Here is a 25,549-nt window from a genome sequence, read left to right on the forward strand (position 1 = left end):
TTTTTTGGAAAGACCCCCACATGTGGAAGGCAGAACGCATACTACAGACAGGGGAGCCAAAAGTGAGAGTCTTATGTTTAATCAGAGGAGAAAGCTGACATGGCCAAGCCAAATGAAGGCGCAAAGCCAGATTTCCTTAATTTGGGGGAGCCAAAATTGGGCCGCCTCCACGTCCAGCCATTCTCCATGGGCCAGGGTTTTCAAAGCGCCGCGCCCAGCGTCTCGCGAGGACCCTCCCCTGGGGTCCCCCAGCTCTGCCGCGGCCGCGCCCAGATGGCCGTCGGATCCCCCCCTCAAGGACCCCCTGCCGGCTCCGCCCTCGGCCGCCCAGGCCCCGCCCCGGCCGCGCGCGGTCCCCTCAGCTGGCGAACTCACTCCGGCGAGCGAGCGGCGGCGCTCGGCATTGTGGCAGGCGGCTGGGGCCGGCTAGGGCGCCGGAGCCGCAGTCAGCCGCGGGGCTCGGAGAGGCGCGCACAGGGGCTGGGACTGCGCGGCGCCGCCGCTGCGAGCGCCACTGAGCGGTCGCGCAACTTCGGAGCCAGAGCGCCGGAGCCAGGCGAGCGCTCGGAGACCCGGAGCCAGAGGGGCGCGCCGGAGCCTGGTTCGAGAGCCGGCGCCAGGCACCCACCGCGCTCCGAGTGCCAGGCGGCCCTCCGCGCGGCGTGGCTTCCGCTGCCCCCACGGAAGGCACGGGCTGGCGCTGCCGGGCGCCGGGGAGGACGACGAGGAGGAGGCGGCGGCGGCGGAGACGGCGGCGGCGAGGCTGGGGCCAGGGAGACAGCCCTGGGGGAGAGGCGCCCGAACCGGGCCGCGGGAGCATGTGGGCCCGGAGCGGAGCTCGGGGCGCGCTGCTGCTGGCACTACTGCTCTGCTGGGACCCGAGGCTGAGCCAAGCAGGTAGGAAGCGATCGGGCCTGGGGGCGCGGGGCTAGGGGACCCTTGCGCCTCACTCTGTCCTGAAGTTGAGGTAGTCTTTTGTCGCGTCGATGCGCGCAGGAAAAGCGGCAAGGGCGCCCAAGTTAGAATGTAGATTTTACTGCCTTCCAAAGTGGGCAATGGCGCATCCACATCACGGGAGGGGGGCGCAGGGAAGGGGGTTCACAGTAAGCTGAAAGCTCCCTGCTCGCTTCTGAAAGGGATCCCTTCTTCTCCCTGGAAGGGGTGTCGGAGTCAGGGTCTGAGTCTCCGGGAGGATCCGCCTCTTGGGGACGCCCGGCTCTCCGCGCGCCTGGCATCCGCCCGGAAAAAGAACTGTGGCTACATAAGCAAGGTGTGCGCTCGCTGCCGTACGCCGGTAATTTACTAGTCTGGTCCCGGCTCGCCTAGGCTCTTACGCGGTATAGGGACAGGAATCTGCAGGCTATAGGGAGAGAGCGAAAAGACCTGCTGAACACAGTAAGCGCTCCGGCAGCCGGGGCAGGCCGGCTTGCAGGGCTCCTGAAGCGGGGAGGGTTAAGTCCTGCACACATAGCTTTCCCCGAGATCGCTGGGCCCGCAGGTCTGGAAGAATTTTTTTTTTTTTTTTCTGAGTGTTGGAGGGTGTGTGTGTGTGTGTGTGTGCGCGTGTGTGCGTGTGTTGGATGCGGGCGGGGGTTCTTAGCGATCCTGCGGAGTTTCCTTTTAAATGGGTCACTGACATTCTCGCTGTCCGGGGAACAGACTAGGTGCGCTCTCCTTGGTACAGCGCCCGCTCTGGACCCACCAAGATGACTTCAGCGAACTGGTAGGCTCCGAAATAAAGTCCCTAACCCGCCTCTCTCGCCGTGGATGAATACGTTTCTCGCTCGTCCTGTAGCTGGACCCGGCGTCGCTGGCTGGGCTGCGTCTTCTCGGGGAGGCTGTGGACTGACTGGAGCCACCCTCTCTCTAGTACCCCAACCCAAGCAAGTGGGCTAGCCACGGCTGCCGGGCGCCTCGGCTCTGGAGCCAGGTGGGGACGGGGACTCCTGCACGGAGTCCTCTCTGAGTTGAGGCTGAGAGTGGAGCAGGAAAACTGGAGCAGAAAGTGAACGAGATGACGCAGCCCTCCCCACCTACCTCCTGCTGCGATGTTGACATCCGCCCTTCCCCCCTCCATAGCCAAAGATTCCTCATTCTGGAATTAGTGATTCCCACGGCGAGGAGTGAGGGCTTGGCTTTAGCACATTCCCCACTTTTTTTTTTTCTGGTGCAAGTCCTGTGCAGTAGAGTTACAACACTCAACCATTTGATCCAAGTTAATTATGATTTGGGCAGACTCTGGTATTTAAAGCAGTGTTTTGAAGTTGGAAGGTAATGATGGGGATGGGGGAAGGCAGGCTGCTGAATGTCCAACCTTGTTTTAAAGGGTGCAGTTAGACGTGGGAGGTGCTTGGTTGGGCTGTTGGTTTCTGGTTGGAGGGGGTTTGAGGAGATGATTGAAGGGTAGGGTGAAGTCTCTGTAAATGGCACATGGGCAGGTTTGTGTCTTGGGAAGCTGCTTTTGTACCAGCAGGACAGTGGGATTAGGAATAAATACTTAGGTTACCAGGAATGAGGGGCTGCTGTAGGAGAAAGACAAGACTGGTTGGCCTATAGTTCTCTGGGTGGGTGGGCTTGCACAGGAAGGCTGGGGGTGGCCTGCATTTCTTGCTTAACAAAGCATCCAGCCCCCACCTTCCCCAGAAGAAACCCCAGGCCCAGGGCTTTGATGGATTTGGGCACGAATGGTGCCCAGTCAGAAATGGCCTCTAATACCCGGCTTTGATTTCTCACCAGCGAGCAGAAGCGGCGTTGGAATTGTGCTCATTACTTAGCGCGGCAGGAGCTGCCTGCCCACCAGCCTGGAGAGGGGCCAACTGGTGGGGTCGGCCTGCAGCCTTCTCATTGCCCAGAATGTGTGGCCCTTAGAAACCTGCCTTCAGGAGGGAGAACATGTCCCTGCCTCCCACACAATCTTTTTTTCGCTAATGCCACAGGCACAGAGCATCATTCTTTCAGAATGTTCTTTGGGTTTTTCCAGTGGATCTTTCACAAGCACCATTTCACTGATGGGGGAAATCAAGGCCAGAGTGTTGGCTTTCTCCAAATCTTGCCTTCACTTGGCCACAGATTGAAGACATGTGAAGGGCTCTTGTCCAATAGCCAGACTGATTCAAGTCCAGCAGACCCTCCCTCCCATTCTTATCCACCACCCCTCTGCCATGAGGCTCATAACAGACTGAGGCAGGTGAGGCCGTCTCTGCAAAGAGGGATCTTTACTGGGGGTGTCCAAGCTCCCCTCAAGTGGCAGGCACCGCTCTCTCCTTTTCCCCACCCCCACCCCATCCCTGGTGAATATGGGAATGAGCTCCCTTCACAGCACTGAGAATATTTTTAAGCTGTAAAGTCTGATGCTGGAGAAATCAAAACTGGAACCATAAAACCCCAGACCCTTAGAAGGTAATGTCAGCAAGTGACTAGCCAGAAAAGGCCACTTCAAAAGCTTTGGTTGGCCCTGGAAATCTCCTCCCACCCCACCTTTCAGCCCTTCCTGGAGCTTTTAATGAGCCTTTCCATGGCCTCTGGCTGGGATGGTTGAGAACGAGTCGAGGTGTCACGATAATACTTCTTTTTAAGGTGCCATTAAAATCACAGTTTTTGTAGTGTCTCTGCTTGGTGTGTGTGCACACACAATGGTAGCCTGTCCTCGTCTCCCTCTGCACTCACTGTAGCAAACACTCATCTCACTTAAACAAATGGAAAATCAAGTGTCTTAATGGGTTTTCTCATTAAAGTGAAAGTACCACTGCAGGGGAGGAATTTCTCCTGTAATCTCTCTCCTCCACCTCTCTCCCCTCCCCCACAAACAGGGAATTCTGTAGGATAAAACAGTTCCCCTCTTTTCCAATCCACTTATTTAACTGTTGACACTTTGGGACAGGCCAACTTCCCCAAGGTCACATTGGGACTCACCGGTAGCGCCAGGACTTGAACTGAGGCCTCAGGACCTCAGTCTAGTGCTTCTAGCTCCTTCATTCCACCTGGGCTGGAGACCCACCATCATGGGTGTGGGCTCGAGACTCTGAAATTGAGGCACCACTTAAGGCAGGCAGCTAAAGATAAGATTGCTTTGATGGCTGCTTTAGACTGGAACTCATGGCAGGATGGAGGAAAGAGGTTGAGAGTTGGGAGGGTGAAGAGGTGTTCCAGGAGAGAGGGAACAGGGCAGAGCCAAAGGTCAGGAGTGAAGCTCTGAGACCGGGCAAGTGCCCAAAGGTGGTTCCCCCGACCCCCAGCATTGGCCTCCTGAGCCACTGCCCTGACCTGGGGAAGGGAGACGGGTCACAAGCCAAGCTCCCTTGGGCTGCATGGCCAAATAAACATTAGCATTTTAGAGCTCTGCACCCATTTGTAGAGTTGGGGACAGAATATGTTTTCCTTTTTACTTATATTCAAAGCTTTAGGAGCCAGTGTCCTCCCCCACCTCTTTGTTGTTGAGTTTCTCCTGGACCGAAGGTCTAGTGACCCTTTTCCTGGGTGTCAGGGCTTAAGATGAGTACCCCCCATTCCCTGAGCCACAGAGGTTTTCTAAGGAGGTTTGTGGGCTGCCTAAGACTTTGGGGATGGGCTGGGGGGAGATGGATCCTTTCCATTCCAAGTGCTCTCAGACAAGGTTAGTGATTCTGAATAGACAGTGCTGGGAACCTCCCTCCCCCAGGGCCTGCAGGCGGCAGGTCTTTTGACCCTCAGAGTTGGGGTTGGGTGGAAAGGAGACAGCTTGGAGGCCACTGCCGCCTTCAGGAAGGGGCAGAGGGGGCTGGGTCATAGGCTGAGACTTGGGGGTGGGAGCCTGGGCCTAGGGAAACTGCAGCCTGGACAGATGGCCCCCAGAGGGTAGGGAGGAGAAAGCCGGCACTCAGGCCAGAGCTGGCGCTTCTCTTGGCGTCCTCCTCCTTCTCCTCCTCACCAGTTTCCTAAACAGCTTCCACAAATAGAGTCATTAAAGCTGTGAAGGCAAAATGAAACCAAACAAGTGCGTTCTGTGCTTTTCTGTTTCTTATTTTTTTAAGGAAATTAAAAATACCGTAATTAGAATAATACAAGGAGAGAGCACTTTCCGGAAGGCCTAGGGTATGGGCACTTCCCACCCACTGGGCTGGCCCCAGAGGTTGGGGCTGGGGCGCCACCTCCCGCCCCCCTAGGGTCTGCGATCCGCCGGGGGCGCCGCGGGCTTCCCCCCCGCCCCCGGCTCCATGCATTTCCCTGAGGCAGGATCTTTTTGGGAGAAGCTGGCATCCCGGCACTGGCCTCGGCCCCCGACTGGGAGTTGGGTGGCGCTGGATTGGAACTCCGGCCCAGAGCCGCCTCAGCCGCTGAGCCCCCGCGGGCAGACAAGCCCGGGCGGAGCGCGCTAAGCCACAGGTCCCGCGGCGTTCCTTCCGGTCTTCGGGGATGCTAACGGCAGCGAAAATATTTGCCGAAGTGCGGACATCAATCAGCCGCCTCCCCGCTCCCCCACCCCCACCCCTTTTGTTTCCTCTTCCTTCTCTCCAAAAGCGCTGGGCTGCTGGGAGCGCCCGAATTTACCTTTTCCAACTAAGCGGCCTGATTAGCATCTCCGCCGCTTTCGGGGCTGGATTCTACCCTCTCCTGCGTCCCCCACCCCCAGTCCCCATCTCCACCTCCCTCCCCAGCCGAGCTAAATCGGTCCACTGGAGCCCCGGGAGCTCTAACGCCACCGCCTAGCGAGTGAGTGCGCGGAGCCGCCCTCCTTCTCACCTCCCAGAACAGGCTGCCCCCAGCGCTTGCAACTTACCCCTTCGCGGCGCTGCACGGCTCGGCTCGCCTCGCCTCTCCAAGAAGGCAGGCTTGTGGGTGTGAGAGTATGTATTAAGGAGTGTGTGGGGGGTGAGAATGTGTATTGAGCAGGTGGGCGGAGGTGGGAGTTTGCAGTGGGAGGGGAGGGTGGGTGTGGTGTTGCATTGGGGTGTCAGGTGTGCGTGGGGGCGAGGCATGCACTGGGTGTGTGCCGGAGGATGGATGTGTGTTTGAGGAGGGTTGTGCCTTTTGTAACTCAGGATGTGTGATGTATAGGCTGTGTGTGTGTTTGGGTGTGTGGGGGGTGGGCAATGTCACATGGGCACATTTGTGGTGTGTTTGTGTATAAATAGGTATGTGTAATGTGGAGACAGTGAGTCACCACCAGGCATGGGAAGCTCCATCCATTGTATTCCGTTGGGGATTCCACTTCAGGATGGGACACAGGCCATTTGCCCATCAGCACTTAAGAGACCTCATTTTGCCCCACACCTGCACTGTGAGCAGGGTTTGGCCTGAGTGCCAGGTTCTGCTGTTGGAAGGGCAGAGGACAGCTTCCCCTGCTGAGTGCGGATGGGACAGGCCTGCCTGAAGGTGGGTCCTGGTGCTCCAGGGGGAGGAAGTTTGGCCGAGATGGACCCTAAGCCAGCCCAGCAGCTTGGGCTACTGCCCTCTGGGAAGATCAGAGTCCCAGACCTGGAGTCTCCTGCAGTCAACTCCCAGCTTCCCCAGAGCATGGGAGTGGCTGTGGTTTGGAGATCTGCTCTCTGACCTGGGTCAGCTTATGCTTCAGCCTGTCTCCACCAAAGGGAGTGAGTTCTCCTCTAGAGTTTGCTGGAGAAGGGGCCAGCAGAGCTTGAGTGGGTGGGATCCCCAGTGGAGAACCCCATCTCAGGCTGATGTGGCTGGGGCCTGGGACTCTCAGCGGTAGCAGTTGAAAGAGGACAGACACACCCACACACATGCTGGACTCCACTGTCCTTACCACTTTCTTGGTCACAGAAGCATTTCCCTGCTTTCCCAGGGCTGTCCACAGGAAGGACTTCCATCACTTCAACTCTAGGATAAGATGGACTGTTCTGGAGCAAGGAGGCCTACAGGAAAATCACAGTCCCTTCCCCCACCCTGGTGTGCATGTTGCTTTACAGTTTACAAAACCCTTTTATATGTGCAATCTCACTTTGTCCTTGTAAGAACTCACCGAGGAGGTGGAAGCTCTCACTTAGAAGGCTGAAGAGATAGGACTGGGACCCGGGTTTGTATTAGTCAGGGTTCTCTAGAGGGAAAGAACGAATATATATATAAAGGAGAGTTTAGTAAGTATTAACTCACACGATCACAAGGTCCCACAATAGGCTGTCTGCTGGCTGAGGAGCAAGGAGAGCCAGTCCGAGTTCCAAAACCGAAGAACTTCTAGTCTCATGTTCAAGGGCAGAAAGCATCCAGCCCGGGAGAAAGATGTAGGCTGGGAGGCTAGGCCAGTCTCTCTTTTCACATGTTTCTGTCTGCTTATATTCTAGCTGTGCTAGCTGCTGATTACATTGTGCCCACCCAGATTAAGGGTGGGTCTGCCTTTCCCAGCCCACTGACTCAAATGTTAATCTCCTTTGGCAACACCCTCACAGACACGCCCAGGATCAATACTTTGTATCCTTCCATCCAATCAAGTTGACACTCAGTATTAACCATCACAAGGTCAGAACTACTAAGCAGCCCTGGCCGCAGCCCTCGAGGAGGTGCTGTCTGTAAGTGTTGCTGATGTCCACTCTAGAAATGTTAAGTGGCATTCAGAGCATTGCAGATGCCATGTGAGGGTGACAGATGATATGCAGGGAAGAGCACAGCAGAGCCAAGGTTGTAAGGCATGGGGCTTCCTGGGGCGGGTGATGAGTGCCAGACCTTGACTCTGTCCTTTTCCGGTCCTTCTGAGAGCATGTCCTGAAGAGAGGATGAGATGGGGGCTAGCTAGCTGGGTATGTGGGCAGGGGTGCCAGCCGACCTCTCCCTACTCTTGGGAAATTTGCCCCTGTTAGCATCTGCTGTGTTCACCATCTTGAGGTGGACACCAATCCTTGGAGAACAAACCCTCTGGCCCCATTCCACCTCCCAGCATCCCAGGTTCAACTGATGTGTGTGCTTGGGTCACGAGCCCTCTCAGCTGCTTCTGATTCTGTGGGCTAGGACCATGGCAGGCCCTGGAGGCAAAAGGCCTTCTTCTTGGATTTCTCTGTGTGGCTCCCAAAGGTGGAACGAGCCCAGAAAATACTTTCTAAGCACTGGTAGGGATCATATTGGGGGTGGAGACATGGGGAGGTATCTCTCTACCTTCTGCCCTGCCCCCACCAGAGAACACAAAGTGGGTAAGAAGGGGAAGGATGGAATCTGCCTAGCACTTCTGTGAGCCATTTGGCAGGGGTAGGGGTGGGGAGATCCTTTGTCATCACCACTTTTGGGAACCCCCAGCTGCTCTCTTTCCACACACACGTCTCCCTGGGGCCTTAGCTGCGGGTGCAGCAGAGTGCATGGCATTGCCAACTGGAATTCTACGGAGGTTAACACGGCCTCCCAGCATTGTCACTGACTAACTTGATGATGTTGAGCAGTTCACCTAATTGGACTGTACCTCCATTTTCTCATCTGTAAAATGGGGGTAATAATAACATCATCCTCAGAATTGCCTTGAGAGTCTCATGAGCTGATGTATGGTAAAGCCCTTAGCACAGTGCCCGGCACACAGCGATCACTCAGGGCCTGTTGGCATGCACCCTGCCCTGGAGAGAGCCCAGCAATGCATCATCATCTTCCTCCACGGGAGTGAAAGCTGGGAGGTCAGGGCCAGGAGTCTCAGCCGTTCCTGGCCAAGGAGTTAGGAGACTCTGGCTCTTGATTTTCATTTACTGTGAGACCTTGGGCAAGTGCCTTTCCCTCTCTGGGTTCTGATTGTTTGGTTTCCCTTCCCATCTGTAAGTCTGGAGTGGGGCAGAGGAGGAAGGATGATCCATACAGGATGTGGGGTTTTTGTCTGGTTCTATCTGAAGAGGCCGCAGCAGTCAGAAAGAAACAGAGGTAGGGGAGGTCCAGAACCACTTGTGTTTACAGAGGCCCCTCCGGAAAGTCAATATATTGACTGGAATGCCCTTGCACGCATTATGCAGCCCTGGGTGTCTCTCTCACTGAAGCCATAAATCACCCTCTGGGAACTCGGTCCCTTTTTCCTGCTCCATAAGCATCTGCTGCCTCAGAAACTGAGAACCCCAGATGCCAAGCAGGGCCCAGGAGGTAGAGAAGGGCCCCACTGGCAGAGGCAGCCTGGGCATGTGCGAGAAGGAGCCCGTGGTCCCCCCCTTGTCGCCCACTCCAAAGCTCAAGTGTGCCCTGCTGAGGGTGTGTTAGGGACAGACTTTGCAGACCTGGCCCCCATGTCATGCATAGTTTCATTTCTCAGAGGCAGGGGTAGGCCAATCTTGGGGGTTGGGGAATGAGGACTCCTGTCTCCATATAGGGTATCAGAACACCAGCCCACCCTAAAACCTGATGCACATGCCCATTCATTCAGCCTGAGCAAGTGCTGAGCTCCACGGTCAGAAGCTTGAAAACCATGGGCCTGACTCTTGAAGAACTGATGGGCTTTGTGCTGCTTCTTGAAGCATGGGCCAAGTGCCTGGCCTGTGATGCTGGGGTGCAAGGGGGGTTAGGGTGACGCAACAGATATGAATCACTCAAGGATGAGCCAAGATGTGTGTGTCTTGGGAGGGGTCTTGTGCGATGTTTAGAGTGCAGGCTGTGCAGTCACATTACTTGGGTTCAAATCTTGGCAGTGCCACCATCTGGCTGTGTGTCTTAGAGCAAGTTGCCTACCCTCTCTGAGCTTAGTTCTGAGCTTAGTTCCTTCATTTGTAAAATGGGAGTAGTAATAGCACCAATCTCATTAGATTTGGGGATAAATGAGATCATGCTTAAAAGTGTTTTGCATATTTTGAAGAGCTCAGTGACATTCACTACTGTCATCATCATCATCCTCATCATCATATGGGCGCCATGTATTGGGTGGAACAAAGGGAAATGTCTGGATGTTGAGAGGAAGAAGCTCTTGTGGCCTGGGCAGTCAGAAAAGGCTTCCTGGAAGAAGGAAGGTTTGCACTTGACTGGCCCTTGAAAGATGAGAGACTTTGGGTAAATGGAGAGTGTGGCCCTGGTAGGGGATGTGTACGTGAAGGTATGGGTGGGAATGTCTGGCATATCTACCCAGGAGACAAATTCTACATTCAGCTTCTGACTCGTGTCTGATCATCTAGCAACTCAAGACTTCTAGGCCCAGAGGTCTCTTAGTACAGTGGAAAGAGCCCCAGCCTTTAGGATTTGAATCTTCCAGAGGTGGCTCACCCTCTGTGCCTCAGTGTCCCAATTCATGAGATAGGCATGATTCCACCACTTTCACCAGGTGCTGATGTGACGTGAACTAACACATATACAGTCTTGGCAGAGTGGGTGCTCTGTGGATTTGCATTGCCTTCCCTTCTCTTCCTGCCCTTCCTCCACCCCCCGATCTGGCTGACCCCTGGATAGGGCTAGAGCTGGGCCTGGGCCCTGATTCGCTCCCTGTGCATCTCTGGGCAGAACGGGGACTGAGAGTCCCAAAGTGGCAGTTTCCAGGTTGACCAGAGAGCCAAGGAGAGGGGCAGGAAGAGAGAGGCTGCTTTTTCTGGTGCCTGATGTTCACCTGGGCCTGCCCTGACCCAGGAGGCATCCCCAGGGCGTCTTCTGCTGAGATCACCCAGGAGCCTGCAACCCCCAGAGGCCCCAAGCGGCGTCTGGAGGCATTACTGCCTTCAGGAGACAAAGCCCGAGGAAAGCAGCTCTGTAATGTGATCAGAGGCGTCCGCCTGCCTGGCTGGGGACCTGGACACCCATGCAGGATGCAGAGCTTACAAGAAATTGAGTCAGGAATTCCAGGAAAGTTGTCCCTGGCCCCCTCCCCCATCCCTGTCCCACCTTTGGTCATTCTGTGACACAGCAGAGCAGAGTGAGATTCGGAGTGAGCAGTGACCCGTGGTGGGGTGGGAGTCTCTCGGATGGGGCAGCCTGCATTCTTTCCCTTTCCTTGTCACCAAGCCAGGGCTCCAGGGTTGGGGAGACAGGTTCAGCAGGGGCAGGCAGCATGGATTGAAACGACTAGGTGATGGCAGAGCAGCCATGGCACTAGGTGACTAGGGAGGCTGGGCCTGATTTTGCTCACTCATGTGTATTCCTGGCACCCAGAAGGTACTGGATAAATCTCTGTAGAATGGATGAATGAGAACTCACGGTCAGCCCTTACTCACCCGAGAGGTAGCTGTGATTTTGTCCCAGCTGTGCATGGACCTGCTGCTGTGGATGAGTAACCAAAGAATTAGAAGATTTTTTCATTCCTTTGCTTCCAGCCTTCCCCTCCTGCCTGCCTGCTTCCCTGCCTTCATTATCTGCTGCTTGCTTTCTTTGAGCACTTACTGTGTACCCAACATGGTGGAAGCCAGAGCCAAGTCTTCAGTGATCAGAGCCCCTAGGTAGGAAGGAATTTATTCACTAAATCCAGCGGAGCCACAGAGAATTAACCAAGTTTTGCAGTCAAGTGCCCTTGGCCCCTTTACATAGAGAAAGTAGACTGGCAGACACTTGCTGGGCTGGTAAACTTTGTACTTATCTGCAAGGTGGCCCTCGTAAGGCACAGCTGGTCCAGGCCACTTTAAAATGTTTGTTTCCTACTTGTAGCCACAAGCCCATTATCACTTCTCCCCACCTTGCCTTCTTGTGGCTCAAGAGAATGCTCACCACATGGACAATTGGCTGTGAGGCCTGAGAGCAAGTGTGGGCTGAGCAGGTGTATCTAAAGGCCACGGCCAGATCTGACTCCAAGCCTCAGCCCTCTATAGCAACTGCTACCAGCTTCTTAGCAGGAGCTGGGCTTGGTGCAGGAGAGCAGTTCTGGCCACGGGGTCTGGCTGATACAGACTGTCGGTGGCACCATGTCCAGTACTGACATCTTTGGGAGATTAAACATCCCCAGGCAGCAGCAAGCCTGGCCCAGTGACCATCCTTAGCTGGTGGCTCACTGGTCCTTATCAGGGGCCCCTGCCAGAGGCTGATCTGGAATTCCTCCCTGGCAGCCCAGGAAAGCTGGGGCTGCTGGGCACAGTGACCCCTGCTGCAAAGTTGATCCAGCCCCACATTTTCCTCATGGTCCATCCCACTTCTGTATAGACACACACACACACACACACACACACACACACAACGAAATGACAGCAGAAAAAGCCCCAAGTTGAGGACTGGGAAAACTGGATTCTTTTTTTTCTTTTTTTGGAAATAAAAAACTGGATTCTAATCCTAGCCGTGTAGCTAATCTGCTTTGTGACATTGGGCCAGTCCTTTTCCCTCTCTGAGCTTCCTCTGTTCAAATGAAGAGGTTCTGTCCTGGAATCAGAAAACCTGGGTTCAAGTCCTGGCCCCATCACTAACTGCAATTTCATGAGCCTGCATCTCCTCACTATAAACTGGGCCCCCTGATTGGTTGTGGGGACATTAAAGGAAATGGGCATGGTCAGTGAAGGTCGGTTTTCTTTCCTTTCCACCCAGAAGGAAATCCACAAATTGCTGGATCCTGCCTTCTAGCAGGATTTTGGATTGCTGGATCCCAAATCCACAGAGCCCGCCTTCTTTCTTTCTGATATTCCCTTCTTGACACGGGCATATTAGACATAAGGTAGAGTGGGGTTATCCTACAGACTTCTGAGATGCCTTCCAGCCGTCAAAGCCCATCGCTGTAAAGCACCGTGGGTACAGTTCAGGAAGGCCTGTGGGGTGACTTGGTAATTGTCTGAGGGTTATCAGCGAGGGGAGAGCCTGCCTTGTTACACACATTTGGGAGAGCCTGCCTTGTTATACACATTTGGAAAGGGCACTGGACTAGGAGTCTGGAATCTCCAGCTCTAAGGCCAAATCTGTGTCTGTGTGATAGGCAAATCTCACCCACCTTCTTTGAGTCTCAGTTTACCCATCAGCAAAAGGAACAAAAGAAGCTGAATGCCAGGTGGGGCCAAGTGAGAAAACACCCAGAGAGGTGCTTCAGAAACTGTTCTCCAAACTCACAGGGGTCGCTGATCTGAGGCAGCAGGAGGCCTGCAGAACAGCCCCTGGACTATGCGGTGCATCCTGGGAACTGCTGCCTGTGTGGCAGGGATGAGAGGGCCCACGTGCCATTTACCTGGCTTCTCCTATGCCTGGCTGGCCACGGCTGTTGAGCTAAGTGACAAGAGTTTTAGCCACTTCTCATCCATCTTTGTGCCCTCATACCCTGACCCCATTGCACACCCCACATCCCAGAGCAGAGGAGGCCTGGGTGCCACGTCAGAGAAGGTTAGTGTCAGTGCCGGGTTTGATGCTGTGTGAGCCAGCACACCATCTGCCATGCCCACCAGAAGTTACATAATCCCTCGGCCGGCTGCCCATTCTTAGAAAACGGGGCAGGCAGGACCAGCAGGGAGTAAGAGTTAAGAGTTTTCTTCTCTGCATTTTGTTCCCTCCCAGCCCACCACATCCCTGGACTAGTCTTCACTCTCTGAGTTGCTCCCACACTGTTCAGAGCCTGACACATAAATGCCAAGGCAGAGAGAAGCTCAAGTTGGAAGGGGACATGGGTCTTGAGGACTGCTTGCCATTGTGCCACGCAGACTCGAGGACACCCTGCAGACACTGCCTGCTGGCAGCACACCTGGCTGGCCACACCTTGCCAGCCCCTCACACCGCTCCTCTGCTGAGCCTGTGGTGGGTTGAGGAGGACCACTCAAGCTTCTAGGACAAATAGAGTCTCCTCTTCCGCACCCCCTAGTTCCTACAGAGATATTGTCTTCCCAAAATCTTATCAGATCATAAGCATTTTTATTTATTTTTATTTTTTATTTTTTTCTTGAGAAGGAGTCTCGCTCTATCACCCAGGCTGGAGTGCAGTGGCGCTATCTCGGCTCACTGCAATCTCTGCCTCTCAGGTTCAAGTGATTCTCATGCCTCAGCCTCTCAAGTAGCTGGGATTACAGGCGCCCACCACCACACCGGGCTAATTTTTGTATTTTTAGTAGAGATGGGGTTTCACCAAGTTGGCCAGGCTGGTCTCGAACTCCTGACCTCAAGTGATCCGGCTGCCTCGGCCTCCCAAAGTGCTGGGATTACGGGCATGAGCCACCTCGCCCGGCCCATAAGCATTTTTAATAATTGAATAACAGCCAGATAACACCACCCATGTATCATTAGGGTCTTTGGAATCACTGAGACCCAAGATCCCATCCTATCACCTTCATTTGCTGGCTGCATGATGTTTGCCAGGCGACTTCACTCTTGTTAGTCTCAGTTGCCTCATCAGTGAAATGGGAATCATGAAGCCTGCTTCCCAGAGCTGCCTTAAGGGTGGAATCAGATAATACTTGGAGAGGATGGAGAAAGTATTTAGTGATGGCAGCTCTGATCAGCAGCATCCAATTCCATTCTCTTTTTTTAACATCATGACCAGTTCTGATTTATTGCAGGAATGCAAGAGTGGTTCCAAATGAATTCGCTAATATTAATAACATGCCAAATTAATATTATGTTCCATATTAATGAATCTGAGGAAACAAAATCATATTATTATCATCATAGATGCTGAACAAAGCTTGGATAAAATACTACACTAAAAGAAATAGGAATTAAGGGATACTTTTCAGATGAGATAGATAGATAGAGATATATACCATGGAATACTACTCAGTCATAAAAAGGAATGAAATAATGGCATTCACAGCAACCTGGATGGAATTGGAGACCATTATTCTTTTTTTTTTTTCCTTGAAATGGAGTCTTGCTCTGTTGCCCTGGCTGGAGTGCAACGACACGATAATTGGCTCACTACAACCTCCGCCTCCCGGGTTCAAGCAATTCTTCTGCCTCAGCCTCCCGAGTAGCTGGAATTACAGGTGTGTGGCACCATGCCCGGCTAATTTTTGTGTTTTTAGTAGAGACACGGGTTTCATCATGTTGGCCAGGCTGGTCTCGAACTCCTGACCTCAGGTGATCTGCCTGCCTCAGCCTCTCAAAGTGCTGGGATTACAGGTGTGAGCCATCGCACCCAGCCAGAGACCATTATTCTAAGTGAAGTAACTCAGGAATGGAAAACTAAAAATCATATGTTCTCACTTATAAGTGGGAGCTAAGCTATGAGGATGCAAAAGCATATGAATGATATAATGGACTTTAGAGAGACGGGGGAAGTGTGGGAGGGGGTGAGGGATAAAAGACTACACATTGGGTACAGTGTGCATTGCTTACGTGATGGGTGCATCAAAATCTCAGAAATCACCACTAAATAACTTATTATGCATGTAACCAAATACCACCTGTTCCCCAAAAACTATTGAAATAAAATTAAAATAAAAATAAATTATATATATATATACACACACATACACATACCCTAGTCCTAAAGCTGGTATCTTATTTAATGGGGAAACACTAAAGGTACTTTCAGTAAGATCAGTAATAGATACCCTGCTGGTATTCACCTCTGCTAGTATTCACCGCTAGATGTATTAGCAAATGTGATTAAATGAGAGAAGTCAACTAGAAACATTAGAAAGGGGTAAAGAAGAAGTAAAACTATTCCTGCCAGATAGTAAAACATACTGGAAGGCCTCTGTAATTAAAACAGTGTGCTTACTGGTGTGCGAATTGGCAAATAGACCAAAGATAATATTAAGTTCAGAATTAGGCCCAAATGTCTGTGGAAATACAGTACATAACAAAGGTGGTATCACAGGTCACTGGGGTTAATACAGACTTTTTAATAAATGGTGCTCGGACTACTGGGTAGCTATGTGGGAAAAGGTGAAATTTGATTCAAGTCTCACACCATACAGAGAGATGAACTCCAAGTGGATTTGGGATCTAGATGTAAACAATGATACAACTACTAAATGAAAACATGGGTAAATTCCTTTTTAAACTTGCGGGTGGGAAAGGCTTTCTAACTATGACTTAAGATCTAGAAGCAATAAAATAAAAAACTGATCAGTTTTATTACATGAACATTTTTAAATTTTCGACAAAAAAAAAAAAATCACAGAACACCTTAAACAAAGTCAAAAGATAAAGTACTTGACAAACTGAGAGAAATATTCCTAACATATGCCACAGACGAAGGGCTGATATTTATGGTATATAAAGTGCTTTTAAATATCAAGGAACAAAGGATCAAGCCCTAACAGAAAGGTGGGAAAAAAAGACACGAACAGACAATGCACAAAATAAGATAGAACAATGACCCTCAAACAGACTCACTCAGAATTAGATAAACACATATTGTAAAACGACTACAAGATACCATTTCTCATTTATCAGACGGGAAAACATTAAACACCGTGGCCTCACATTCAGTTGTGGAGGGGGCTTGAGCACACGAGGGGCAACCCCTGGGCCTGCTCTGTGCCCACCTTGGCCATTGTGTATGCATTGTCCCACTCAGTCCTTGCGATGACTCTGGGAGGAAGGTCTTAGCAGAAGAGCAAAATGGGGCTTGGGAAAGTGAAGTGACCCACCCTAATCTAGCTTTTAGTGTCAGGGCCTCATCTGGGTTCAGCCCTAGCCTTTGGACTCCAGATTCGGTGCTCCTTCCATGAGCCCACCCTACACCCACTCCCCAAGGCAGGGGCTGGGCCTTATCTGCTGCGCACCTCCCTCAATGCCCAGGGAGTGCTGGATGCTCTGGAGTTCCTTGTGGAGTGACTGGGTGGTGAGGGAATTGAACTTGGAGCTGCTTTATAAAATGCAGACTCTTCCACCAATGTGATTGTTGTCTCCCTAAAGAGCTGTTGGTTGATGGACGGAACTGGACCTTTCCCACAGGCCAGTCAGCCAGCCTTGGTCAGCCCCTTTGCCATTTTAAGGATTGGTCAGAGAGAGTGAGTGTTTGTGGGTGCATGGGGAGCAACAAGCCCCAGGGGCAGATCAGCTGGCCTGCTGGAAAAGAGGCTTAGCCAGACCTCAGCTCCTACAGAGAGCGGAGGGGACCCTGGGAAGATGGTGGGGGCATGATTGCAGGAAGATCCTGCTCCAAGCCTGAGAATTCTGCTTACCAGTCAGTAAGTTGTTTATTACACCCTTGACAGTGTCCTCCTCCGCCCCTGCCCCTGGATCCTGAGGAGCCTGTAGAGGGCGGGGCAGGGCCTGCTGAGGGTCTGACCTCTCAAGGGAAAGGGGCCGCCGGAAGCGTGGATCAAGCCATCCACTCTCCTTCCCATCATGGCCCACTGGACCAGAGCGCTTGCCCGAGCCCCCGGAGGCCCTGATCTCTGCTGGAAGGGCAAGCTAAACAGAAATTCCCTGGGACCTTGGGGCATCTCCCTCTCACTTCCCTGGACTTCCTTTCCAAGGCTCCTTCTAGGGAGTCGTTGTGCTTCTGGGGCAGGGCGTGTAGTTCTCAGAGCTTCTTAGGAACCACAGTCTCGCAGACCCTATAAAGGGGTGCATGAGGGCCCCGTGTCCCTTGGCTTGAGTAAGAGCTGGTGCCATCTCTGGCTGTCCCACCGTCGCTGGTCAGGGTGATGCCTGTTGCTCCCAGGCACAGAGCGCTGCATGCAAAAACACCCTCTTATTGACTGAGTTTCTTAAGAGCCCCACGAAGTCATCAGGGGGAGTGTTTTCACTGCCCTTTTATGGCTGGGCAAACTGAGACAGAGCTACCTCCTGACCTACACTGTTACCATCTGACTTTTCACCCCTACCGCCTCCTCTCCGCTCTTGCCTTGGTTTGGTGACTGAGAAAGATTAAGAAAAGAAGAATTGTAGACCATTCTAGATTGTCCTTCAAGGACACCCTGTCTTACCTCCATGTTTTCCCTAGGGGAACTCAGCTGTGATTAGAAGGAACCTGAGGGCCCTCACTCTGATTGGTCAGAGTGAGGAGGGGTACAGGCCTGTTTAGGAGCCAGGAACTTACCTCCACTCCATGGCTCAGCAAGGGAAGCTGCTGACCCCTGAACACAGAGAGAAGCCAAGGCCAAGCAGGTTGAAGACAGGTAGCCCCTAGCCTCTAGCCCTCCTGGCTATACCACAAAGGTGGACATCAGACTGAGCAGAGCAGGCTAGTGGCCAAGGTCAAAATTGCTTTCAATGTCCTGTCCACCAAGTGACCTGTGGACCTAGCCTGCCTCTCTGGGGACGGACGTTCCAAAGACAAGCAGCCACCTTCTCTCTGCCCTCCCCACCTCATCAGGCCTCCGGCCCTGGGTATGTGGGCCTCCCCCCACATCCCTGGAGTCTGGCACAGCCTCCCTTTGGATACTCACCATGGGTGGACAGCTGGGACCAGCCTTCCCCATAAGGGAAATTCTAGATCCCACCAAATTCCAAATTCCATGGCCTTATCTGGTACCATTCTGTCTGGCCTTTCATGGGTTTCCTTGTGTGGGAGGAAAGACCTCCCGCCCACAGAAAGATTATGGGGCAGGGAAGTGGGGGTTCCCCACCTTCCCACCACTCAAGCTCCCTGGATGTGTCACAGACTTGTACCATGGCTGGAACACACAGGTTGTTTATATGGAGAGCAGCCAGGAACAGGGATTTGAGGTGTGGCTGGGGGTAAAGACAATGGGCTTGACAGCAGCAAGCGACCTCCATGGTGAAGTCATTGTCCCATTTAACCCTGTCAGAGCAGAGATGCTACATCAAGGCAAATCACTTCCTCTCTCTGAGCCTCAGTTTCCCTGTCTGTTAAATGAGGGGTTGGACTAGTGAACCATAGGATTCCTTATAGCTTTCAGCTGTGCATCATAAAGTCCCCTTAGCCCAGCAGCCTATGGAATTTCCTGAGGGGCAGAAGGTGCCATTTTGACACCCGCTGGCCTCTTCCAAGCATTTCCTGCTGGGGACCCTAAAAACACAATGGGGGTGAGGTGATAGAGTCGTCATTTCACACATCAGCAAACGTGCCTCTGGAGGGAGTGCTCTCGCACTGAGCTTGGCGTGGCTGGCCCCTTGTCATCCAGGTCTCGGCTCCAGTGGCCCCTCTCCAGAGAGTCCTTTCCTGGCCCCCTGCCTCTTTTACTCTTCTTCCAGCACTTCTTGCCATCTGGAATGGTTGTTTGAATACAGACTTATGTGTTGACTCCCCAGACCGGGAGCACAGGGCTGCGTACGCTCAGCAATGTACCCTCGATGCTCAGAACAGTGCCCAACACACAATGGGCCCTTGTGAACAGGTGCTCAGCAAACGATAAACCACAATTGTATGTAAAAATCTTAAGAGTTTTTTTTTTTTAAATGCACATGCCTGGCCTTTACCCTGAAGGTTCTGGTTTAGGGACTGTGGGCCAGGTTTGGGCATATGAATTTTGACAAAACACCCCAGGTGATTCTGCTGCACACTTATGTTAAAAAGAGACTAGCTTGGTCATTCTCAACCTTAGCTGGACAATGGGATCACCTGGCACCTAGGTCCCACCCAGAGATTCTGACTTAATTGGTCTTGGGTTCTGGCCTGGGCATCAGGATCTTTAAAAATCACCCAGGTGGTCCTCTTGTGTAGCTGTGGTAGAGGACCCTGGAACCTGAGGATCTCCAAGGCCTCTCTGATCCAAAATTCTGCATTCTTGGAAAGCCCTGCAAGGTTAAGTCACTTGTTCCACACAGCAAACTGAATTCTCAAATGGGAAAACCTCCCTGTTGAACCCTCCTGCAAAGATGAAGAAAGGGATACCCTTTTTGATCCTCGTAGATGAGTTGAAAGCATTGCCAGGAGCCTTGTGGCCCATCTCCGATGACTGCCCAGGAACTCCCAGGAATGGCCTGTGGCTCTGTGCACAGCCCCCCAGCACCTCCTTTTCCTGGCAAGGCAGCTGAGCTGTGTCAAAACCTATCTCATCTCCTCCTCTGATAGCACACAGTTTTAAATAAGATCTTCATTTACCAGAAGTTCACACCACCGTGTATGTGTTATATGAGAAGTAGCAATCTTGTGTTCATGAGGGAAATGCAGTCAGGGAGGGTGGAGGAGAGTCGATTGCAGAGGGAGTGCACAAGGAGGGAGGAACTAGTGGAACCTGAGCTGGTGGCCCAGCCCCGGCCCCAGCCCTGGCAGTGCCATGCTCCTCTTGGCTCAGCATGGGGCTGGAGGGGGAGGGGCTCCCGCTTTACAAGCTGACCTCAGCTGCTGGAAGGCTTGGAGCAAATGGGCATGTGATGTCACTGTGAGCTCCGCCAGTTGGCAGCCCTGGCCTTGCTTTCGGTCATTTACATGTCTTCAGTTGCTTAAGAAGGAGCTCTTACTGCCGATTTATTAGTTGCCGCCTGCCTAGCCTTGATAGCTGTGATAAGGAAGGGGTTTAGGGGCCATGGATGGATACCAGTCCCCCATGGCCATGCTGCCTCACTTCCCGGCACAGCCTGCCATGCAGCATGTCAGTGAATAAACCAATTCCAGTGGGATGGGGCTTGACAGTTTCCAGGGTGTTCTCGTGCAGTCCCCCCAACCACTCTGTGAGATGGGCATGATTACCTTGCTCATGGAGAGGGAGAAACTGAGGCTCAGGGAGCTTGAGTGCCTTGTACACAAAGCTGCGACCTTACTCCAGGATTTCTGTCAGCTGTGTCTGCACCTGATGGGGGCTGGTGGGCAGGTCGCTGTCCCTCTGAATGTGGTCTGGGGTATTTCTACTTCCACAGCATTTGTCCGTTCTGATGGCCTAAATGCCAAGAGAGCAGGGATCAAGGACTAGTGTGCCCTGTGACCTTGAGCAAGGCTGTTTCTGCCTCAGACCTCAATTTCCCCAAAGGTAAAGCGAGAGTTGGACTGGGTGGTCTTTCAGGAAGGTAGGACCCGTCGGCTCTTCCTTGCAGGTTTTCAAGTGTGTCCTGGCACCGAGGAGATGAGGAAGAGGGTCCTGAGGTGGCCCATCACGGGGTCCACGGTACAAGGTCAATGCACTTGTAATAAATATTGAGCCAACCAATGCTGAGCCCCATCCCTAGCCTCTGAATAAATAAAACGTTGCCCAGAATAACAGCCCGGAAGATGCTGGCGGCTTCAGCCAGCTCTCACCTTTGCCTCTCCCACTGGCCAAGCCTGTCACCCGTCCCTATACTCCCTTGTCTCCCCCTTCCCTCTGCCTCCCCATTCCACGGGCCATCACTCTAGCTCCAGAGGTGGCCACCGTCCCAGTCTGGCTTTAGTTTCTAGCTCTGCAGCCTGCATCTCCCTCTCCCAGGCCCTCAGCTGCCACAGCAGCTAGTGAGGACCAGCCCCTACAGATGGCAGCTGGGAGACAGGCCAGCCAGGTTCTGGTGGGGCTGAGGTGGGGCACAGGGACCTGGAGGTGGGGCATAGGGGAGTGTGCCTTTAATCCCCAGCACCAGACAGAAGCCTTTCCTTCTTTGTCAGGACCCTTGCTGGCATTTCCTCCTGCAGCCCATCCCTGGGAGATGAACTGGTCCAACTCCTGCAGGAGACCAGCCCACTCTAACTGCTCTTGGCTGAGGCTGCCAGGAGATTAGAAACAGGGTCCACAAAAGAACCTGGTCCCAGGGTGCTCCAGGCCACACAGGCACACTCGATTTGATGCTTCTCTGCCTGATGGGTGTGTGAGTACAGTTATATGTGTTATATGGCTCCCTTCAATTTTACGGTTCAAGTTTCTCAGGGGCAGAGCCTGTTAGGTCAAGTGTGAAGTTACAAAATGTTAGCACTGAAGAGATATGTTCCTCATTTTATAGATGAGGAAATTAACCCCGGGGGTGGGGGGCAGAGATAAGGACACTTGCCCAGGGTCACACAGCCAGAAAGCAGCAAAATAGCCTGGATTTGGGGCCTGATTAGGGCCTGTGCCCTTGGCCCGCACTTGACAACGCCCTCTCCAGGGGCTTTTGCTGGGGCCCTCACCGAGATGAGGCTTCATTCTTGAGATTCAGGCCTGGCCCAGAGAAGTCCAAGCCAGGGAATCGAAGCTTCTTGGTCCCAAGGTTTATGGACTGCCCTGGGGAAACAGTGCCCCATCGGAAAACCTGCTCTCTGCTCTATGAAAAGGACCTTCACCATGTTGTGGGGTTTCACTGAAAGTGTTCTGGGGGCCAGCATAAGAAGCAAAGCCCCTTGTATGACCGTCCTTTGGTCTGTCAAGCTGTGTGAGAACCAGCAGGGAGCCCCTGGGGTGGGAGGCTTAAAGCCCCAGGCAGAACACACCTTCCCTTTGCAAGGCACTTTCTGGATGGCATTTTTGGGGAGAAGCCTAATAGCTCAGTGCAAGAGGCGTGTGGGGTTTCATCCCCATTCTACAGGTGAGAGCACCTAGATGCAGCTAGAATACTTGGCCAGAGTCTTGTGGCTGAGACAGTCCCCCAGCCAGTTCCAGGCTGCTGGGTCTGGGGGCCCTGCTGCCTTGTTAGGCACTTGGGAGACTTGGAACCCTGGGCCTCTCTTCCCTTGCTCTGTTTGCAGAGGTCCCAGGGTCATTCTGAACACATCAGGGAGACTCATCCTAAAAGCTGGGTTGAGGGGACAGGATTTGGCATCCAGATCCCCTCCCCAGCAGGCCAGATAGATTCCCACTGGTCTCCTGGCCCAGAAGGAGAGGCCAGCCCTTCCCACCCCCAGCACCCAGGGTGGCCCCTCCTCCCCCAGCCTGGCTGCAATGCCGGGCCTCTATTGCAGGACTCCCTGCCTTGCTGCCGCTGCCGCTGCCGCTGCCGCTGCTGCTGCCACTGCCTCTGCCTCTGCCTCTGACAGACATCCCGCCCCAGAAGATAAGGATCCTGTCTGGCGCCGGAGTGCTTTTTTTCCTCCTTCTTTCCGAATCTGTTCCCTGATTATCTGCAGACAGCCCCTCGCTAGGGGAGCCACCAGGGAAGGGGCCCAGACCACAGAGAAAGACAGGAGGGGTGGGACTAAGAGGCCTGCAGCCACCAGACCTCCCTCTAGCACCAGCCCTTCTGAACCCCTCTGGGGGCTCGATGGTCATTTGCTGAGCCCCCACTGTAAGCCAGAGCCCTGAACTCAGCAGAGAGCTGAGGACTGGTTTCCCTGGGTGGGACTGACCCACTTCAGCGGGAAGAAGAGGGTATGTGGACTGGAGGCTGTGCCAGCGTGGGCTGGGATGGGGACAGAGGGTGGGGTTCCTTCCGTGGTCAGCATTCCTCAGCCTTGGGCCTGGAGAGCACCCAGAGGGGATGTGGTAGAGGCTTCAGCCAGCCAGACGGCCACATCCTGTGGGACATGCTGGCCCTTCCCAGGCCAGACAGTGGGAGGACACTTAGGGATGGGTAGGGGGGTCCTAGGGGGCTCCCGGAGCCCAGCCTCCAGCTCTGAGGACTGAGCTTAGAGAATGGCCAGGGCTGGTGTGGCCTCTTGGCCTCAACCTGAAAAGGAAGGGCAGCTCCCCACCAATTGGGCCTCAGACCAGGCACCATTGTGGAATTCCAGCCTTAGAGTGCCCAAGCTGCTGAGAGCCCTAGAGAGCACCTGGTTGCATCTGGGCCGTCTATAGACAGAGGGACCCATGTGGAAGGCAAAGGGATCATCCCCACCTCGCCCACTGGCATGTCAGGAGCCTGCAGCATGGGTCCTACTGCCCTGGGAGCTGGGAGCCCTAGTTCAGGTCCACACTCTGCCACTAATATGCTGTGTGACTTTAGGCAAGTTCCTTTCCCTCTCTGGGTCTCACTCATCAACTGTAAACTGAAGAGGCCTTCTGGTGGGGGCAGGAGGGAACAGTGGAGATCTGAGCCCAAAGACCTTTCCAAACCTTGTCAAACTCCTTAGGGTTGTTGTAAGATTCAATGAGATATTGGAGGTGACACCTTGGCTTAGAGTAGGTGCCCCATAAGTATGAGTATGTCCAGCCCTTGACAGCTCAGACTAGGGAGCCCCTGGACTGGGCAAAGCCTGGGCAGTTGAATTCCCCTCTGTGAGAATGTGCTTGTGTAGCCTTAGAGAAAAACCCTACACCTTCTCTGTCCCCAGCATCCCTTGCCATGTCCACCCTGCCTCACCTAAAACGTGGGGGAAGGGAAGCAATGCAAGATCATTTTTTATGGTTTGCTGGCCCTGGAGCCAGAGGGCTGAGGATCGGGTGGTGTGGGCCGGATTCCTGAGCCCCCCTTCAGAGCCAGCTCGTAAATATGAAGCCGGGGCAGGGAGGAGCTGGCTGTTAAGCTGTCAGCAGAGGCCCACTTAGAAAGTCGTAAAGCGTTTCTCAGAGCTCCTCAGAGCTGGGACCCAGGGCCCTCCTGCCCCACCCTAACCGGCAGTGGCCTCCTCATTCGTGGGTGCTGGGCTTCCCTGCCCAAGCCCCGACTGGAGACTCCCTGGCTCTTGCCATTAGCTGGGCCTTGGTTTCCTCTCTGTGCAAAGAAAGTCTGCTCTGGTTCTTCTCTGGGAGAATGGATGGGGAGGTCCAGTGAAGCCCTCAGGAGGCCAGAGGGACCCTGGTCCTGAGACCAGTGAACCCCTATATTTATCATTCCCTTCTCTGTACCTCACTCCAAGGGGACCCAGAACCTACCCCCAAGGAGCTCACAAACTTCTACTTAGGAATGAGAGAAGATGCATGCCCCTGAAGAGAATGCCCACATTTTCTCCAGCTCAGAGGAGTGAGCTCCATGGCTGGGATGTGGAAGGCTTCTGGAGGAGGCGGAGGTGTAGATGGGGCTCCAGGGGATTCAGAGGTTTGGAGAAGAGGCAGGAAGCGCAGGTGGTGGGCAAATAGGCCTGCCTGGGTGGAGGGTAGCTAGGATCCCAGGCTGGGTGTGGAATAGCAAAGGCCACAGAGCCTGTGAGCAGAGGCCCACTCTGGGGACCAAGTGCACGTTCCCTAATGACCCCTGTTTGCCTGGTCACCAAGACTCGTGCTTATGTGGAAAAGCTCTGGCAACGGCATGGGTTCAAATACTCCCCTCCCTGCTTCCAAACCACGTGTTCCTGGACAGTTTAGCCCGTGTGAGTCTCATCTTCAATCACAAAGTAGAATTAATAGCAATCACCCCATAAGGTCTCCATGAGATTTAAATGAGATTTTAGAGAGAGAGCCGTCTTACCCAGTGCTTGGGCACTTTTGGAGTTGGATAGCCTGGGTCTGAAACTCGGTTCTGCCTCTTACTGACCATGTGCCCTTGGGGGTCACCTCTTAAGCCCTCAGTTTTCTCACCTGTAAAGTGGGGGTAAGAGCAGTGAGCCTTCAATGAGTAAATACACGGAAAGTCCTCAGCACAAAGCTGGCAATCCTGAGTGCATTAACTGTTATTACGCTAGGTGTTCCTGTAGCACCTGGTGCGAAGGAGGTGCGTTGAAGTCCGTATTGGAAGTCTCCTGCCTCCATCTTCAGCCTGTGGCCTCTATAGGATCGGGAAGGAGGTAGCTTTACTGGGAGCAGAAGTGGTCTTTACTAGGACTTCGTAAGTCCTTTATTATGTCTTAAGAAATATTTGATGCTCACCTTAAGGCAAGTAGAAACAGTAAAACCTCAGCCAGTCCATTTCCCTCATTGGTGATGAGCCAGGTGAGCCTGGGGGAAGAGGTGTGGTACCTGGAGCTGGGGAAGATGAGGAAGGTGGGGAGAGGCTCCTGTCAGGCAGGTAATTGGGGATCGAGGGGCTTCCTGTGTCTTCCCATGGAGGGGGGCGGGAGACAAGGCAGCTTCCACTGAGTCGCCTCATTAACTTCACCACAAATAGCCCAACAGCCTGTAACTCCCTCAGGCATAAATCTGGGGCTGTTCAGAAGCTAAATAAATAGGAGTGTGATCAT

General features: G+C 53.4%; 1 protein-coding gene across 2 annotated transcripts in view; it reads left to right on the forward strand.

Annotated features, from left to right (window-relative positions):
• Nucleotides 1-397: 397 nt before the first annotated feature.
• Nucleotides 398-25,549, forward strand: part of UNC5B (unc-5 netrin receptor B) — an 89,577-nt gene continuing 64,425 nt past the window's right edge. For both annotated transcript variants that reach the window (XM_032139326.2, XM_032139335.2), the window contains exon 1: nucleotides 398-897. In XM_032139326.2, coding sequence (XP_031995217.1) covers nucleotides 819-897 — 79 coding nt within the window. In that variant the 5' untranslated portion in view covers nucleotides 398-818. The remainder of the gene's footprint in view (nucleotides 898-25,549) is intronic.

The sequence above is a fragment of the Hylobates moloch genome, unplaced genomic scaffold, assembly GCF_009828535.3.
Source record: "Hylobates moloch isolate HMO894 unplaced genomic scaffold, HMol_V3 SCAFFOLD_3, whole genome shotgun sequence".
Lineage (NCBI taxonomy): Eukaryota > Metazoa > Chordata > Mammalia > Primates > Hylobatidae > Hylobates > Hylobates moloch.